The sequence below is a fragment of the Nelumbo nucifera genome, chromosome 1 (assembly GCF_055504915.1).
Source record: "Nelumbo nucifera cultivar China Antique chromosome 1, China Antique-T2T, whole genome shotgun sequence".
NCBI lineage: Eukaryota > Viridiplantae > Streptophyta > Magnoliopsida > Proteales > Nelumbonaceae > Nelumbo > Nelumbo nucifera.
Window position 1 is genome coordinate 175,809,196 of NC_142649.1, and position 19,794 is coordinate 175,828,989.

A 19,794-nucleotide genomic window follows, 5' to 3' on the forward strand; every position below is an offset into this window, starting at 1 on the left:
TAGATTCTCAAATGAGTCAAATAATCTGAGCCATGAAATAACCACAAGTATGAGGAAGTTCAATAACTTGGTGGAGGCTTTCGAATTAAAGGAATTACCTCTCCTACATGCACACTGCACTTGGTCCAATTTTCAAAATAATCCAGTTTGCTCAAAATTGGATAGATTTTTGTTCATAGTGGATTAGGAAGAGATGTGGAAAGATTTAGTATCAAAAGCCCTGACTAGAATAACTCCAGACCACTATCCTTAAGTTTAGGGGAGGAAAGGTTAGTAGGAGGACCAATCCCTTTCAGATTTGAAAACATGTAGTTGGAAGACCCCCAGTTTCTGGTGAAAGTTAAGGTGTGGTGAGAGAAAAGTGGAATGTTTGCGAGAGAAAAGGGAGTCAGATTTGTTAAAAAACTAAAGAAACTAAAAGAGAGGGTAAAAGTGTGGAATAAAGAAAACTTTGGGAGGGTGCAAGACAAGAAGAGTTGGACTCCTAAAAGAGTAGAGGAATTAGACAAGAGTCCTTGAGAATCTTATCAGAAGAGGAAAGGAAAGAAAGATGGGTTTTTAAAAAAGAGTTGGAAGATCTCTTGAGGAAGGAGGAAATTTCTTGGAGACAAAAACCGTGGTGCAAATGGATTTTAGAGGATGAAGGGAACACTAGATTTTTTTCACTCTTAAGCAAATGGAAGAAGAAAGAAAAACTTCATTCATGGCGTGGAGTTTGAGGGAGAAATGCTAACATGGGACGAGGACATTGTGAGAGTATTTGTGAATCATTTTAAAGGCATCTATGGAAGAAACCACTAGAAGGTAGGTTCACTCTGGAGGAGATAAAAGAAGCAGTGTTCTTAATAGATAATTCAGAAGCTCCATGACTATAAGGTTTCACTATGGCTTTCAACCAAAAATGTTGGGAGATAAGAAAAGATGATTTGTTGGAAGTCTTCAATGAATTTTGGGTTACAGGTGAAGTAAATCCGGGTGCTAGTGGCACTTTTATTGCAATAACTCCTATTTAGAAAGAAGCTTTACACAATTACACCCAAAGGATTATAGACCAAATCCACTCTGTCAGTTATTCTCATTGCTCTGCACCTCCTAGCCTTCCCTGTTATTATTTGTTGGCATCTGATCTAACCCATTGAGTAGTGCAATGAAGCCCTCTTTCATTTCCTTGATGTTTGCCAATATTCAATGGATCTCCCCTCCACCTGGTCAACCCAAGCATCCACTAGCGTTGTCCTGGTATTGGACATGGTAGCTCTGATACCAAAATAGGAACCTGCCTAACACAGGTCTCTTCGAGGGAGACAACCTCCTAAAATTGAGAAAAAGAGAGAGAGATAGAGAGAGAGAGAGAGTTAGAAGGTAAGATGAATGATCAATGATCTTTATTACTCATATATTGCTATGTATACTGTTTACAGAGCTTCAATTAGTTACAATCCTTAATCTTTCCTTCTGTTATAGTCATTTTGCCAATTGCAAGCAAGGTGTCCTCAGTCGTTGCAAGTGGCTGGGTTGTTATGCTAGGAAGTTGGTGTGTCCTTCTCTTGTAAGTCTGGCTAACCAACTTTGGCTGTTCTGCTCTAGAAGTTCTAACAGTTACAAGGGAAAGCAGGTTCCATCAATGGAAAAGTTGAAGAACCAAAGCAAGGAACCGCTAAACATGACAGGTGGGACTAGGAAAATAGCATGATAATGTCCTGGTAACTGGGTTCAATGCTGCCTCATGTAAAGACAAATTTCTTGTAGGCTGAGCTTGCAAATATGAGAGCAGATCAGCAGACTAAGGCAACCTATTCTGAACGGAGACACTATGCTAGAGTGTATCAGTTGTTGGCAGAGACTTCTGCATGCAAACAAGGGAGAAGAGCCTTTCTACTTATTATTCAGCCCTCTCCTCCATGTGGACAGAGTTATACCATTACTTTATTATTGATTGGAAGGATGAAGAAGATGTAAAGGTCTACAGAAACAATTATCATAGCTCAGAGTTTTTGCTTTCTTCACTGGTTAGCTTGGTTTATACCCCCCTATTATAGGCCCATATGAATACAGATGCTTGGGAGTAAAGAGTTACCTTCACTCAAGGAAGTTTGTGCTCTTGTCTGGTCCGAAGAGAGTAGAACAAGTGCTACAAATCCTCCAAAGAGGGGGCAGATTGCACTTGTTGCAAAAGGGAGAAACATTGTCTGTAAGAAGAATGATGGGAATAAAAAGATGGAGGGTGATGAAAAGAACAGGTTATGGTGTACTTGTTGCCAGCATCCGAGGCACACTAAAGAAACTTGCTGGGACTTGGTTGGGAGACCAGAAAAGAAGACATATAATACAATTTGTGCAAAGCACTTCAACAGTTCTCATTAGGTTAGCCTAGTTACCTAACCCATCATATACCATACATGCATAGAAGACCATTTATAGCACCCATTAGAAGTAATCTGTTACAAGTTGAAGGGACTAGAAGAGCTAGGGACAGACCAAAATGGAATTGGGTGGAAGTAGTAAAAAACAATTTAAGCACACATGATTTGACGATGGATATGGCACTGAACGGAATGGAATAACGAAACAAGATTCAATTCTATACTTTTGGGGAGATATTAGAAAGGTTATCTCTTCTTTTATCATTTTATGTAATTTTCTTATTATCAATGAGATTATCAGTCATTGATCAAAAAAACAAAACAGGATTCGTGTAGCCAACCCCATATAGTCGGGACAAAGATTGGTTGTTGCTGCTGCTGATGATGATGATGATGATGACAGGATTCTATTTTTCTATGAGTGGGCAGTCAAGAAACAAAACAACATGTCAAAAAACTGACGTAGGAGAAACATGAATGTTGAGATTAATGAGTGGGAAAACTAGAAAAGATAAGATTAGAAATGAACATATTTGATTCTCTATGTGTGAGCAATCAATACTAGAAAGGTTTGGACAACCTGTTTTGATATAAAAACTGTAAAAGAAATGTTTGGCCGTGTCATACATAAGTATAGCAACCACCCCACTAACCTCTGATATCTTCCAACATCCTTCACTAGTTCACTCTCTAAAGCATTTATCCTGTGGTTCTGATCAATTTGGAAGAGTGGCCAGGAGTATGTAGCTGCTAGTGATAGAAGAATCTGAACTGAACTCATCTTTGCCACTGGCGCAAGTTTCCAAGTAATCTATGGCATAAGTCTGAGTATACCCTTTTGCAACTAGCCTCGTCTTGTACCTTTCTATACTCCCATCAACCTTGTACTTCACTGTATAAACACATCTGCATCCAACAGTCTCCTTGCCATCAGGCAAATCCACAATCTCCCATGTCTGATTTTTAACTAATGCTTTCATTTCCCCTGCATAATTGTCTTCCACTCAGATTTGGAGAGAGCCTCACTAGCACTCCTGGGTATAGACATAGAGTCAAGGGAGGAAAGGAAGGCCTGGTAGGAAGGGGATAATCCACTGTAGGAAAGACAATGTGAGATGCAATGAGCAGTACACTTCCTCTTCCCTTTTCTGAGGGCAATCGGGAGATTAAGGTCATCTGCAATGGCATTAGGAGTAGGGGTAGTAGTATCAATAGGAACTAAACCATCAGGGGGAACAAGAGGCATATCTAGGTCCGTGTCAGTCGAACCTAGAATCTCCGATGAGTCAATAGGGAGTGACATGGGTTCCTCTACTGTGGAATCAACCTCCTTATGCTGTTGTAGGCATTGTCGTGTAAAACACTGAGAGACAAGAAGCAATGGAGGTGGCAAAGTGGGTGAGATAGGTAGGTCAAACACTGGAGTAGACAAGAGCTAGAATAGGAAGTGGTATAGATTGTTCACTTCCTTCTCCAAAACACTCCCCTTGAGAAGAACCCCCCAAGAAAAAAGGTGGCATCCATAGTAACATACCGACTCCAAGAGACTAGATCATAACAACAATACTCCTTCTGATTTCCTGCATACCCAAGGAAAACACACTTCTTCACCTTAGGATCCAGCTTTGAGCAGTGAAGACCAAGAACATGGACAAAGCATACACATCCAAACACCCTTAGGGCTTAGAGGAATATGGAATGTCTCCCCCTCAGAAAAAAGAAGGCTGAACGGAGTGCTATATCCAAGAACACGAGAATGCACCCGATTAATTAAGAACACTGCTGTAAGAATTGCATCACCCCAAAAATGAACTGGAACTGTAGAGCTCAACATCATGCTTCTTACTACTTCCACAATATGTCTGCTCTCCTTTTTGTTACACCATTCTGTTGTGGAGTGTATGTACAACTACTCTGATGGATAACTCCATGCTCCAATAGGTATGATGACAGGTTTTTTCAAAGTATTCTCTGGCATCGTCTGATTTAAACACTTGCACTCGTACCCCAAACTGTGTCAACACCACCTAATGGAATTATTGAACCAAAGACTACTCATCACCAGATCTCATCAAATATATCCAAGAGTATCGAGAATAATCATCCACAAACAGAAGAAAATACCGGTAGCCATCCATAGAGGAAACATAGTATGGCCCCCACACATTAGTATGAACAATATCAAAAACAGAAGAACATCTTTTATTACTTGCTTTAAAAGAATGTCTACAATGCTTTCCAAGTTGACATCCCTCACACTCCCAACTGGACAAATTGACTGACTCAAACAATTTGGGAAACAAAGAACGCAAAGAAGCAAAAGACAAATGTCTTAACCGATTATGCCAAAGCATAATCTAACCCCCTGACTCTAACTCAATACTCATGCTGACATGATGACTCTGATGACTAGGAAGCACATCATGAAGATAGATTCCATTCACCTCGCGACCACTCACAATCGTCCTCTTTGATTCCAGGAGAAATTCTTTGTCAAGCTACTAACAGATAAAAAGATTAGTGCTCAGTCTAGGAACATGAAGGATAGAAGGTAGGGTAATGGTATCAGTTATCCTGACAGACCCTTTCCTAGCAATGGGAACATGTGATCCATCAATTGTGGAAACTCTATCTCTGCCAGAGCAAATGTGGTATGAGGTGAAAATGGTGGAAATGTTGGTCATATGTTCGAAAGCTCCTGAGTCTATAATCCAGGGAGGTCCCCCTTTACCTGTAGTGGATACATAATTTGTAGTGGCATGTGAACTACCTGTGTGTGCAAACGAGGTAGAATGACTACCTCCTAATCCACCTGCACCTTATTGTCCACCTGATAATGAGTTGGAACTGGTTATACCCTTCTAATTCGGGAACTGCCCATATCTCTCCAATTCGGCCCTCATTGCAGCTATTGCAACAAATTCTAGAGAGGTTGTAGTAGGTGGCCCTAACAAATCACCAATCACTGACATATTCACATTTCCCTTCTTATTTCTAAGCCAGCACGGTACAAGGTGTTGGTAAAGCTTCCATCAAGTATCTCTAGTATGTTTGGGTTTCTTACAATAGTCACAAATCAAATCCCTTTTGTCCTCCTTCCTCGGTTCATTTCCACCCTTGTCCCCACTCGACTTAGGATTCATTGTGCTAACCATAGCTAATTGCTCAAGGCTTGGGTTCCTCATCATCACATTTCTTCTACTCTCCTCTCCAAACACAAAGGTATATGCCTGAGATAGAGTTACACTGTCTCGAGAAAGAATATGTTGTCGTGCAATATCATACTCAAGGTTCAGTCCAGCTAAAAACTCAAAAACCTTATTCTTTACTACCAACTTCTAATAAGTTGTTGCATCTTTGCTACTTTCCCAAACCATAGTCTCCAAATGATCTATCTCTTGCCATAAGGATTTTAGGGCTGAAAAATAAATAGCAACAGACTTATCTCCTTGCCTAGTAGCAATCACCTGTTTTCTCAACTGATAGGCTCTAGCAACATTTTCATTATGTGAATAAGTTTCTACTATTCCATCCCAAATCTCCTTAATTGTGTTAGCCCATAAAAAGTTCTTATATGGGGCAACATAGAATTATACAACCAAGTCATCACCATCTAGTTCTCCTGTACCCATTGGGAATGGTTACTTTCAAGTTCTTTTCCTCACCGGTGACATACCCCAATTTTCCACGAGCACCAATGGCCATCTTTGCAGATTGTGACCATTCTAAGTAGTTTGTACCATCCAACTTGACTATAGTGATGGTTCCGGCCCCGAAGAGGTCTCCAGCACCTCTTCCCCCGGATTTCATTTATCATGAAAATTTGTTTTCAACTCCACAGCCCTCCATGATTCTCAGAGTAGATTAGGAAATCAATTTGAGATGAAAAAGAAGGTATTTATCTCCTTTACAAACCTCAAACACCCTCCTAAAACCCTAGAAGCCCCTCCCTCCAAAGATTCCTTTTTTATGTGGGAGTGGAAGATGAGAGAGAAGAGGTTGCCGCTCCCTCCAAAGACCTCCAAAAAGGCTAGGACTTGAACCACCCCCTTCAGAAAAACTCAATGAACCCTAGAAACATAGTTGTCAAGGCGACACCTAGGTGAGCGCCTAAGCGACAAGGCGCCCTTGGAGGCTCACCTAGCAGTTTTGTGCACTGGGTTATAAAATACTTTTATATTTTTAATTTTTTGTCATTATAATTATAAAATAGACATTATTAAACTAGAATATTCATTTTATGTGTTTATATACTAATTTCTTTTTATTATTTTCTTATTTGTTAGGGTTTAATTAATGCAAACATTGCTAACTACTGTATTGAACCCATTGTTTAAAGTATCAATACACCTTTGTGTATCGGTAGAGGTGTATTAGTACTTGTAACGATGCTCCCCCTATTTTTTTTATTTCTTTGGTTTTCAATTTCATTTATATATATATTATATATATATATATATATATATATATATATATATATTATTTAAAAAAAAATGGGTCCCCGAAAACACTTGTAAACAGGTGTATCGAGACCCCAAAGATATAATACAATACACACGATACAGGGCATATCGTATCAAAATTTTGATCCTTGATTGAATCCTCAAAATTTTCAAAACCTGAACCAATAAGCAAGGGAAGAACTTAAAATTTTGTCTAATCAACACATTTTCATCTTCCACCTTTTCTTTTCTTCTTTCCTATAACAAAAGTAGGGGTTATGCCCCTATATGTTTTGAATTTTCTTTCCTTTGTTCTTTTTCTTCTCATAAAATGTTGATTTTCTAGACTTAAACATGAAATTTATACTTCTCTTATGAAAATTATGAATAATTATTAAGGAAAGATGGTTATGGAACCTAGGAAACTATTCTTGGATATATGGTTCTACTTGAAAAAAAAATCCGTCGCCTAGGCGACTAAGCGACAAGGCGCCCCCTGTCGCCTAGCCTCGCCTTGGCGCCTTGAAAACTATGCCTAGACAACTAGAGCGCCACTTCCTAGGTCAAAATTGAAGAGTCCTACTAAAACAAGACTCTCCCCCTTTTCTCCAGTTCTTCCTGATTTTGGTGTAAAACCCTAGACCAGCTACAAGGGATTGCAATTCCAACAAAAAATCCAAAAAATGGGCTTAACCGAAGTCTTCAATCAGCTCTTTACCTTATTATGCAGTCGGCCGATCTAGGGCTGCATGATGGATCAGCTCAAAAAATGTTTAAACTTGCTCTAATACCAAGTAGAAAGGTTTGGACAACCTGTTTTGATATAAAAACTGTAAAAGAAAGAAGAAAAGAAAAAGGAGAAAAGGTTTCAGCTAAGAAAGAGAGAGATGAGAGATAGAAGAGAATGGAAGAAGCTCAAAATTAGGTCTAGCCACCCCTTTCATTAGATTATATACTCATAAATAAAAGAGAGTACAAAGACAAGTATGCCCTTAGTAAGTCGGCTACTTGTGAGAACTTAAAAACACTCTTAACTTAAAACATAAAATAATGGGCCTAAGGCCCAATAACTCCCTAACTATGCTATGTAAATAAAAAATATGTTATATCAGCCCAAAACTCAACATCAATAAACAGTATGTCCAAAAAATGAGTATGATAGAAAATCAGGAATGTGAATGTTATGATGAATGAATGGGAAAACTAGAAAAAATAAGATCAGAAATGAACATATTTAAAGGAAACTAGGAGTAGCTCCAAAGGTGATAAAATGAGTGAAAGTGGATTAAAATGGTTTGGCTATGTTCAGAGAAGACCATTTATAGACCAGTACCAGCAAGAAGAAGTCATTTGTTACAAGTAGAAATGTCAGGAAGAGCTAGGGGAAGACCAAAAAGGACATCTGTTGAAGTAGTAAGAAATTATTTGAGGGCCCATAATTTAAAAATGGATATGGCAATGAAAGAACAAAATGCAGAACAAGATTCGTCTAGGCAACCTCATATAGTTGAGACAAGAACTAGTTGGGTTAAGTATTCTATTTCTCTGAGTTGTCCCCCAATATAATTGATTGCTGTTAGCACCCTGTCTTGCAAGTGCATATGCCATCAGCAACATTGGTAAATAGCGGGAAGGGGAACTAAACTATGCTGACAACTTAAGTAATATTATTCACAATTTATGTTCAAGTGACATGAATAACTGGATCATAAGATATGTTCTGACACAATATGCATTTTTTATCAAGGAAATAATTGATTCCAGCCTTGTGTCATGATCACTGGCCAGATTGAATGTGCAATCATACCCCTTATGCACATATCATCTTCTATAACACAGTTAGAGACGGCACAAATTTGCTAGTAAATAATGTAATGCACTTGAAACATAATAATTATAACAGCAACACACAACCTGGATTCAGTATGACAAGCACATATCTCACAAATAAATGGAAGAAGTTAAACAAAAGGGCAATAGTAATAGCTCCAAAAAAAAAGAATGTGTGCCATCATAATATTAAAAATATTTTCTTGACAGAATAACCACAGGTACGAATTTAGGAATTAGAAATGGATAAGGCAGACCCGAATGCAAAACTATAGGGCAAGTACACTTCTCTAATAGGACACCAAAATTTCATATTTTGTAAAACCGAAATATAAGAATAAAAACAAGGAAAGACAACAAAGTTATAGTACGAAACATTTATATGCCCTATAGAAATCGACAGAATAAGGAGGAGGTACCTTTACATATGCACAATCTCCAAGATTGAAAATACACTTATCTATTTCAGCTTGAGTATAATGGCATTTCACATTCAAAATTATCTCATCCTCTTCATCATTACTACAGCAAAGAATAATTGCTATATTGAGCATGTAAATACAGCAAATAAAGACAAAACAATAACCAAACCAAAGAGTCAACTTCGCAAACTAACACTCACTTAGACATCAAACTCCGCTTACTTCCCCTGCCCTGCAAAACCAAGAATCCATATCAAAACTGAAATGATTAAAATCTTCATAGTTTGTGTAGAACATCGTCAAAAAAACATAAACCATTAAACATTTATCTGGACCATGCCAAGGGAGTTAAGATTGCAGTAATACCTGGATAACTTTGGTCCACATAGCTCTAATGATTAAAAAAGTGATCTTGACAAAATTCTCAAAATACCAAATAGAGTATATCATAGTTATCAAAATCTCAAGATCTACAATACCTGGATAAACACTCTTAACCCTCCCCAATAGAAATATTACAAAACAGCCCAAAATAAGTCATTCCTTCCCACCCCTTGTTTAGCAAGTGTATCAACAATAGCATTTGCATCTCTTTTGAGCCACTTACAAGACACCTCTACCCCTTGCAGCAATTTAACAACTTTTCTCTTTTCATAAATGTAACACCACCATCCATCTTCCTCCTTTTTTTGAAACCAGCTAATTACAAGCTTCAAATCACCTTGTATTACCAACTTCTTGACATTCAGCTCTTTAGCCTTCTAGATCCCTTCCATAACAGCCTTAATTCCAGGTCTTAAAGAATACCCTTCACCAATTGGGCCTGAGAAGAGAGCAACGATATTTCCTTCTTCATTTCTGAAAACTCCTTCAATGCCAAATGGACCTGGACTGCCTTCATTGCTACCATCAAAATTGAGTTTAATGAAACCACAAGAGGGTGGGGACCACATAGGCCTAACTACCTTGATGGTGATAGCTTCGATGACAGCATCTCTACTTCTTGCATTTTCACGGAAGAGTCTTTGGTTCTTCTCCTCCCAGATTGTCCAACACATCGCTGCCCTTGTGCATCTCCAAAGCATTTTTCCCCTCTTCTTTGACAAGCTTAGGAATGTGGAAGCGAATAGGCTTACATTAGGGAGAGAGTTCCACCTGCACCCAAACAAAAAAAAAGAACCATTCCCAAATTGAAGAATAAAAAGGGCAAGAAATTAGTAAGTGATAGCAATTCTCACCATTAACTTTGCATAAGGAGCACCAATGAGGGGAAAGGCACTAATTAGGTCTTTTTCTTTGTAATAGCTCACAAGTATTAATTCTTTCCAGATACATTTCCCAGCACAAACCACCCACCTTGAGAGGAATAGGTTTACACCAAATTTCCTTAGATGGGAAGAACACTTGGCTTTCACTCAGTTAAGTAAGGACTGAAAAAAAGGAGCTACAAGAAAAGGAACCTGAGGGTAGTATGGAGAATCATATTAGTGTGAACCTTATGTTTCTAGATAGGGCCAAGGAGATTTGGGACCATGCCAAGAAATTGTATTATGGACAAGACAATGTCACAAGAATTTACCAGTCATACCAAGACTATTTTTCTCTTCAACAAGGGGATAAAAGTGTTGAAGAATATTATGCTTCCTTAAAAATCTTAAAGAATGAACTTAATGTTGATCAACCCCTATCCATTGATTTGAAGACTCAACAAGAACAAAGAGAATATCTAGATGTTGCAAGGTTTTTATCTAGGTTGAGGTCTGAATTTGAACCAATGTGGGCCCAAATCTTAGGTAGCAGGGATCTTCCGTCCTTGTCCGAGGTTTTCTCCCACATAAGAAGAGCCTTAAATCCACAAAGTGATCATCCCCCACCTTTAGAGAGATCAGCCATGGTGGTTTCTAGAGGAGATTTTCCTAGTAGAAATATGTGTGGTAGAGGTGGAGGTAGTGTGAGGGGTTTTAGTCGTAGGCCCAGGGGTGGATGTGGAGGTGGTAGAGAGTATGGTGGTGGTTGTGGTTCATCTTGTGAATGCTCACATTGTGGACGAGAAGGTCACACGGTCAACTTCTATTATGATCTTTATAGCCCTCCATATTCCTGGCTAACCATGCAATGGTGGAAGGTGACTTTGAGAGTCTTAGTGTGCCTAAAGATGCTCCATCTAATGTTGGTAAGAATAAAGACACAATCTCTATCTCACATGAGGAATATGAAAAGCTTTGCCAATCTGCTTCTTCCAGTTCTGCCACTACTACACTGGTAAAGTCAAGTATTTCTTGCCTTGCTTCTAGTTCTACTCCTTCATCCTAGGTAATTAATTCTAGAGCCTCAGACCACATGACTGGCTCCTCAAATATGTTTGTATCTTTGTCACCACCTTCTACATCCCAAACGGTTACTTCAGTTAATGGCTCTTCTTCTGCTATTACTAGTACCGATAATGTCTCTTGGTTCTGACCTTAGTTTACACTTTGTTTTTTTTTATGTTCGTAAGTTTCCCTTTAGTCTCTTGTCTGTAAATAAGCTTACACAAAACCTTCATTGTTCAGTAACCTTTTATCCTTCTTATGTCTTTCAGGATCTCAAGATGGGGAAGACAATTGATGGTGGTTGTGAAGTTGGAGGACTGTACTACCTGGATGACCATGGTCCTCAGAAGGCTCTTCACTCCTCTCTTATACCACATCAATGGCATTGTCGTCTCAATCATCTTTCTCTGTGTGTTTTGAAAAACCAAGTCCCGACTTTGGAATCTGTAACTCAACTAGATTGTGAATCATATCAATTAAGCAAACATCATAGAATGTCTTTTGTTCCTAGAGATGATAAGAGAGTCCTGAGTCCTTTTGCTTTAGTCCACTCAAATGTTTAGGGTCCTAGACGTGTGTCATCTTATAATGAATTTAGATATTTTGTAACATTTATTGATGACTATTCAAGAATGACATGGATTTACTTAATGAATGATTGTTCAAAATTGTTCTCTACTTTTCTATTTTTTTCATGCTGAAATAAGGAACCAATTTGGTGTATGCATTAAAGTGTTTTGTTCCGATAATGCCAAAGAATGCATTCATAATAGTTTTCAGTCTTATTTTGACTCTCACAATATACATCAGTCCTATTCACATACTCCTCAATAGAATGGTGTGGCCAAGAGGAAAAATCATCATGTGATTGAAACTACTCAAGCCTTGTTGATTCAAATGTCAATCCCTAAAATCTACCAGAGTGATGCAGTTCTCACTCTTGTTTTCTTATAAATCGCATGCCCTCTTCAGTCCCAAATGGCAACTCACCTTTCTCTATCTTGTTTCCCTCTATTTCCCCTCTCTCTTCCTCGTGTGTTTGGTTGTGTGTGTTTCACAAACTGAGTCCAGGTCATGATTAACTTGACCCTAGAGCTATCAAGGATGTGTTTTCCTTGGTTACTCTCATACTCAAAAAGGTTGCAAGTGCTATGATCCTATTTTATAGAAAGCTTGTGTTGCTTCAGGTGGTACCTTCTTTGAGAATTTACCCTATTTTTGTGGACATGAAACTTTTCTTTATATTCCTCTTCCCTCCGACTCTAGTGATGTCTTGATTCCCTTGCCTATTTTGAAGGATCCTTTTCGACCATCTATTCACAATATACTCCAAACGTGATCGACAGCCAAAATTGTCACCAGCAGTTGATCTAGCTCCTACTTCTGACCTACCACCAGAGTCTATGTCGTTGAAAGATCCACCACCCTCAAATCTTGATCTACCTATTGCTCTTCATAAGGGTAAGTGTGCTTGCACAAATCACCCCCTTTCTCGATGTCTCCTTTGCTCACTTATCTCCTTCACATCAATGGTTCATTTCCCTTCTATCCTTCATTTCCCTACCGTGTTCACTACAAGAAGCACTCTTATCTCCTGCCTTAAAGAAGGTGATTGATGAAGAATTTCATGCTCAAAGCAACCAATTGGTTGTCGATGGGTCTATATAGTTAAACATCGTCAAGATGGCAGCATTGAATGGTTCAAAGCTTAACTTGTTACTAAGGAATTTACTCAAACCTTGTTAGACAGTTTTGTATGCCCTTAGCTCCAATCAGTTTTGATGTACTTTTGACATTTAGTGTAAATAAAGTACATGTTTGATTCATGTTGTGTGGTATATTTCTGTGTAAGACCCTTAAACTGGACACTTAATGAGACTCGTGTTAGTTTAGAACATTCACAGCCGCTGGATAAATCTGGGGAGATTTATCCTGCCAAGGCTGACACTAGTGTGTTGCCAAGTGTTGGGGTGGCTTGTCTCAGCCGCCAGGGTGAGACCCAAGGCACATGCAGTGTAGGATTACTTGAATCCTTGAACCGGACCAGATTTCCAGTATTGCCCTGGACCTTGGAGATTGATGGGCAAAACTGGAAAGTTACACCTGACCTATGGTGTGGATTATTCAAAAACCTTCTCTCCTGTGGCTAAAATAGGTTTTGTACAAGTGTCCATCTCTTTAGTTACCCACTTTGATTGGCCCCTATTTCAGCTTGATGTTAAAAATGCTTTCCTCCAATGGTAATCTTCAACAAGGGTATATGGAGCAACCTCCTGGCATGTTGCTCAGGGGGAGACAAGGAAAGTGTGCCAATTGAAGAAGGCTACTTATGGGTTAAAGCAGTCACCACGGGCATGATTTGGTTGTTTTAGTAGTGTTGTGCAAGATTTTGGCTTGAAACAATGTAATGTTGATCATTCTATGTTTAGCAAGGACTCTTCATATGGGAAAATCATTCTGGTAGTGTACGTTTATGATATTGTTCTCACTAGCAATGATGCACATGGAATTAATGAGTTGAAACAGCTCCTACGACAACACTTTCAAACTAAAGATCTAAGAACCTTGAAATACTTTCTTGGAATGAAGGTAGCTCAATCAAAGTGGGAAATCAATTTGTCCCAACAAATGTATGTTTTGCATATGTTAGATGAAACTGGATTGTTGGGATCCAAGACAATTGAAACTCGTATGGATTCCAATGTGAAGATAACTGATAGTCAGGGGAGTTCTTAGAAGACCCTAAAAAGTATCGGAGACTGGTAGGCAAGCTAATCTATCTTACCATCACTAGGCCTAACATCTCCTTTAGTGTCGGAGTCCTCAATCAATTCATGCAAAACCCAACAACTAATCATTGGGGTGGTGTTATAAGGGTGTTAAAGTATCTAAAGGGTTCTCCTGGTCGAGGGATTTTATATAAGAAAGGGGGAGATATGTCTCCGGTAGAGTATTCATATGCAAATTGGGCAGGGTTTCCAATGGACAGGAAGTCTACTATAGGTTATTGTACCTTCTTGTATGGAAATCGCATTACCTAGAAGAGCAAGAAGAAAAGTGTGGTTGCTAGGAGTAGTGCTGAAGCCGAATACAAGGCAATGGCCCATGCTACCTACAAGCTAGTTTGGTTGAAGCATCTTCTTCAGGAGATGAATATCACAATTTGTCAACCCATTATATTGTTTTGTGACAACCAAACCACAACACGTATTGCCTCCAATCCAATGTTTCATGAAAGGACTAAACACATTGAGATTAATTGCCATTTTGTGAGAGAGTTCTTCATTTTCTTCTTTTCTCTTTTTTTCCACTTTACTTTTCTTTATTGAAGTTGGAACACCTCCTACATCGCCTTTAATTTCCGGCTCAACACTAGCACTAACATTGCTTTCCCAAACCTTCTCCTCCCCCCTTTTCAGCCTCTCTATTTCAGCAGAGACTACACCCTCTAAAAACAGCAAAACTGGATTTCCAAAATCAGGTCTAATCTCTAAAGTTGTCATACTCGTACCCCCGGGTTTGGGAGAAACACAAATCCCATCAAACTCCTTACTGACCTTAGATAAAAGACCAATGTCACCAATCACGAGAGATGGACAATCGTTGATAGTCATTCTTGAACCACCAATGATCCTCTTCTTGCCACTTTTGTCAAACTTGGCAATCACCCAGATCCACTTCTCTTCCTTTCTTTTTCTAGCCTCAGTCGAGACCCTCCTTGTTACTCCATTTCTTTTCAAAATTGGTTTGATAGCCCTAGAAGCTTCCTCTTATCATCTTTCCTATTTCCCAAACAACTTTCCTTCTTGTCATTATGCAAATCAGCTTCGAAATCTTGAACACTGCTTGACTTTCCTAATGGGTGAGACAAGTACTTCAAGCAAGAACCCTGATCTGCAGTAGCCAAAGGAGAACTTGCACCACAAACCTTAGCACCACCCTCGAGACCCTATAGAGATTCTTCTACAACCGCCAGCTTAGAGCCACTGGTGATCCTACCTTGTGTTGAAAGAGGGGAATTATCTCCTCTTGACAAGCCAGATGAAGGCCACAACACACAAGTCTCACCCAAAGAATTTAGTAATAATAAGAGTGCAAATCAAGATAGACTTAGGATTGGAGACCAATAGATAACTCAATGTGACCATTTCCGGTACCTTGGTTCAATAATTCATAACAAGGGAGAGATTGAGGATGTCACCCAAAGAATTAGAGTACAATGGGCAAAATGGAGATGTGCATTTGGACTTTTATGTGATAAGTAAATACCATTTACATTAAAAGGAAATTTCTCTATACAGTTGTGAGGCCATCTATGTTGTATGGAAGAGAGTGTTGGACAGTTAAGGAACAACATGTTCAAAAAATGGATGTGGCAAAAAAGTGAATGATAAGATGAATGAGTGGAAAAACTAGAAGGGATAGGATTAGGAATGAAGTTATCCATAAGAATCTAAGAGTAGATCCAATATGTGCATAAAAACCCATGAATTGCGCCAATTAGAGTAAGTGATTTATTATACATTAAAGGGGTTAGAAGAGCTCGGGGTAGACCATAAAGGGCATGGGTAGAAGTAGTAAGAAATGATTTAAGCACTGATAATTTAACAGTGGATATGGCTTTAAATAGAAAGATTGGCCAAACAGGATTGTTGTAGCAAACCCCATGTAGTGGGGATAAGGCATGGATGATGATGATGATTATATATATATATATATATATATATATATATAAAGAGAGAGAGAGAGAGTCTGAACTCTTTCCCATTGCATAAAGGTGGATTCCTATGGCTCAGCTTGGAAGGAGTACAAATGCAAATATGTACAGTACAAATACATACAAAATAATACAAAATATAAGGTTTTGCACTCTACATATTTGCATTTCTACTCTTGCCAAACTGAGCCTATGGAACAAAATTTGATGGCTGATGATCTAGCTAGGAGGAGTGTGGAGAGGGATTTTTACAATGAAATCTGAAAGTTCTTTTTTTTTTGTATATCATGTAAACCCTTTAGTTTATAAATAAATAGCTATCTTTCTAAACAAATAAATAAATGCAGAGCTCAAAGAAAATTAACTGAACCTCAAATCACTAAATGCGGCTCAACTGAAAGTCTAAAAGCAGCAACGTTGACCAACTTCACGGTGAATAAACCATACAAACATCAAACATATTACATACCTTCTCTTCATAGCGCCAAGGCCACCTTTGTCGAGCTTCATCAGCAGGGACTGGCTCACCAATGAAAAATGATACAGTGTCAGATTCCTTACTTTTATTCTTTGAAAAAGCGGCCTTTAGCTTCTTCGGAGGCGGTTTTTCAGCAGAATCCTCAAATTCAAGCGAACTGCAATTCGAATGGTTGTTTTCAGTCACTGTCGAAGCTAAGGATGTTCTTGGAAATCGTTTGATGCATTTCTCACCAAGCATTGCCTGATCAGTGGAAACAACGTATTCCTTGTCATTCCCTTTCTGAGAAGAATTGGCCAATTCAAAAGAATCACCCTTTGAGAGGATATTTTCAGTCCCCATCAAAGCCAAGGATATCCTTGGAGATCGTCTTACACATCTCTCATTCGGACTTGTCTGGTCAGCTGTTTTCAAATATGGGCTCATACGACTACAATTGTGATACACTGAAGGCCGCTTCTGAGCAGAATCGAGAAACTCAAGGGATTTGTTCGAATCTAAGGAGATTCTTGGAGATCTCCTTACATATTTCTCGTCCAACAATATTTGTTCATCTGTTTCCAAAGACGCAGTCATCCGGTTCTTACCATTTTCAAGCAATGTAGGCCGTTTCTCAGCCGAGTCAAGAAAGTCAAGAGGGTTTCCCTTTGAACTGCTGTTGTCGGATGCCTTTGAAGCTAAGGACATCCTCTGAGACCGCCTGACACATTTCTCGTCCGGATTTGTCAGGTCATCTGTCTTCGGAGATAGAACCAAATGACTTTTACCAATTTCAGGCGCTGAAGACAACCGTTTCTTAGCAAAATCAATAAATTCAAGCGAATTATCACTTATGTTGTTGTTTTTAGTCCCCAACGAGGCCGATGAGATTCTTGGAGATCTTCTGACAAGTTTCTCGTCCGGCATTGTCCCCTCAGCTGTTTTCAATGACGGAGCCATGCGCCTTTTACCATTTTCGGTCACTGGAGGTCGTTTCTCAGTAGAATCAGGAAACAGAACTGAATTATCCTTTGAGCTCCTACATTCAGTCCCCATCGAAGCCGAGAAGATTCCTGGAGAACTTGTAACGCATTTCTCGTCCGACGTCGCCGTAGCAGCCACATTCAAAGACGGAGTAATGCAGGCCTTACCTTGTGGATGAGAGATGCAGCTTCTCGGAGACCTCCTCAAGATCTTGTCCGCCATTGCTGGGAACAATAATCCCCGAGTGAGGACAAGCCGAAACCCTAGTGTTGATTAAAGACAACTACGGATCATAGATTCCCTCTGAGTCGGGGGATTTTTAACTTTCAAGCGGAGAAAGACAAGCGACTTGCTATTATTGCTGAATCTTTTCAGCTCTCACTCTTGATGGTTGAAAATAAAGGTTTGGCGGGAGTTCGATGGTTTAGTTCGCACCTTGCACGTTATCCACCAAGGGCCCGTTTGATTCGTGGTCTGAATCAGAATGGAATTAAAATCCCTCGGAATTGGGAATGGTCTATTTCGGCAATCTGTTTGGTTCAATTTGGAATAAGAATCTGAATTGAAATAAGATATAATGAATTTTATTCTCAAATGGGAAATGTCATTCCCAGCAGGAATGAGAATGAAATTCTACCTAATCAAACATTGGGATTGGAATAACCCATTCAAACAAACCCTAAAATCGACCACTCCAACCTCCAATCACCCGTTCAGTTGCCCCCATTGTCACACAAAATGGAGTAATGGCCATTTAGTGGGTTGATAGAACTCCCATTTGCCGTGCCCATTATCACACAAATTCTTCTAACTACTTAACAAAATATGGGCATGGCCCCATCATTCCAAAGATTTAAACAAAATGAACATGTGTCAAATTCTGATTAGTGGTAGTTCAAAAAAATAGGCCACTAACATAGAGAGTGGAGCCTACCACCATGCAGAGTTGTGAGAAATGGGAAGCTCCCACTTTTAACCATTTCCTAAAAAAAAAGAAAATTGTGTTACTAATTAATGTTAACTACTAAACTAATTAATTAATTCCAGCTATTAATTACTATTAACTACTTCTAATTAATTAATTACTAATAATAATTATTGTTAAGTACTAATTAATTAATGTTAACTACTTCTAATTAATTAGTTTAAGCTATTAATTACTAATAATAATTATTCACAGATAATAATTAATTACTGACAATTATTTCTTATAATAATTACAGCTAATACTTGATTACTCATAATTTATTACTCACAATATTGCTCATTATTAATTCGAAATGATGATTAAATAATGATAATTAATAATTCAGAAATAATCATTTTATATTTATATTAACATATATTAATTATTTTGAAAATAAATAATTAATGTTAATTATTTATATTATAATTATTATCAGAAATTATAATTCATACATTTATATGAAATAATTAATTATATTATTATAAGTAATTATAATTAATTATATTATATTAGTTAATATAATTATATTATTATTATTATAATTAATTATTGCAAATAAAAATGATGATAATTATTACTTTAGAATTTTAATTAATTAATGATAATTAATAAGTATTTTAATAATGTTAATTATTAATTGGGATATAATCATTTTATATTAATATTAATTCATATTAATTATTTTATAAATATATAATTAATCTTACTTATTTACATTATTATTATTACAAGTAATTATATGTAGTACTATTATTATAATTAATTCTATTATTATTCTCCAATAAATACTTCATTTAGTGAAAGTTAAATTATAAAACTTTCTATTATTCAATATCGTTAAACTAAAAGAATTATAAATGCAAATATTATTTTATGAATTAACTAAAAATTATATTTATAACAAATTCATTAATTAATAAAATTAATAGTAGTAATAATAATAATACTTTAATATTAATGATTTCAAAATCAATACACACATAATAAGAATATATTATTAGTTAATAATATACATATTATTGTTACTGAATTCATAATTATTAGTTTATTAATAATACTGAATGTTATTAAAAAATGTTAATAGCAAAATTTAATTACTTAAAATTATTTGCTGAAATTACCCATTTTAATTCGGAGAGATAATTAATTAATAATTTTAATTTCTTAAAATTATTATTTACTAAATAATTTTAAATACTCTTTGCAATGCTAAAATGGTTAGCATTGCAAATGAAAAATTATTTGGATTTTTGCAAAAAAAAATATTGAATGACGATGATGATGAGTCAAGTTTTTTAAA

The 19,794-nt window shown here is 37.5% G+C and overlaps 1 protein-coding gene across 10 annotated transcripts in view; it reads right to left on the minus strand.

The window, feature by feature from the left end:
• The window catches only part of LOC104587298 (DNA (cytosine-5)-methyltransferase 1-like), a 145,433-nt gene extending 127,273 nt beyond the window's left edge, over positions 1–18,160 (minus strand). For 2 of the 10 annotated variants that reach the window (XR_016080695.1, XR_016080696.1), the window contains exons 1-3: positions 16,556–18,154; positions 9,258–9,289; positions 9,055–9,157 (exon numbers count right to left, since the gene is read on the minus strand). Coding sequence is in view for 7 of the 10 variants with exons in the window: in XM_088895342.1 (XP_088751468.1) it covers positions 9,055–9,157; positions 9,258–9,289; positions 16,556–17,749 (1,329 nt within the window). In the remaining 3 variants the exon portion in view is untranslated. Of the gene's footprint in view, positions 1–9,054; positions 9,158–9,257; positions 9,290–16,555 lie in introns of all 10 variants that reach the window. The other 8 variants (XM_088895345.1, XM_088895343.1, XR_016080697.1 and 5 more) reach the window with 7 other exon arrangements.
• Positions 18,161–19,794: the final 1,634 nt, after the last annotated feature.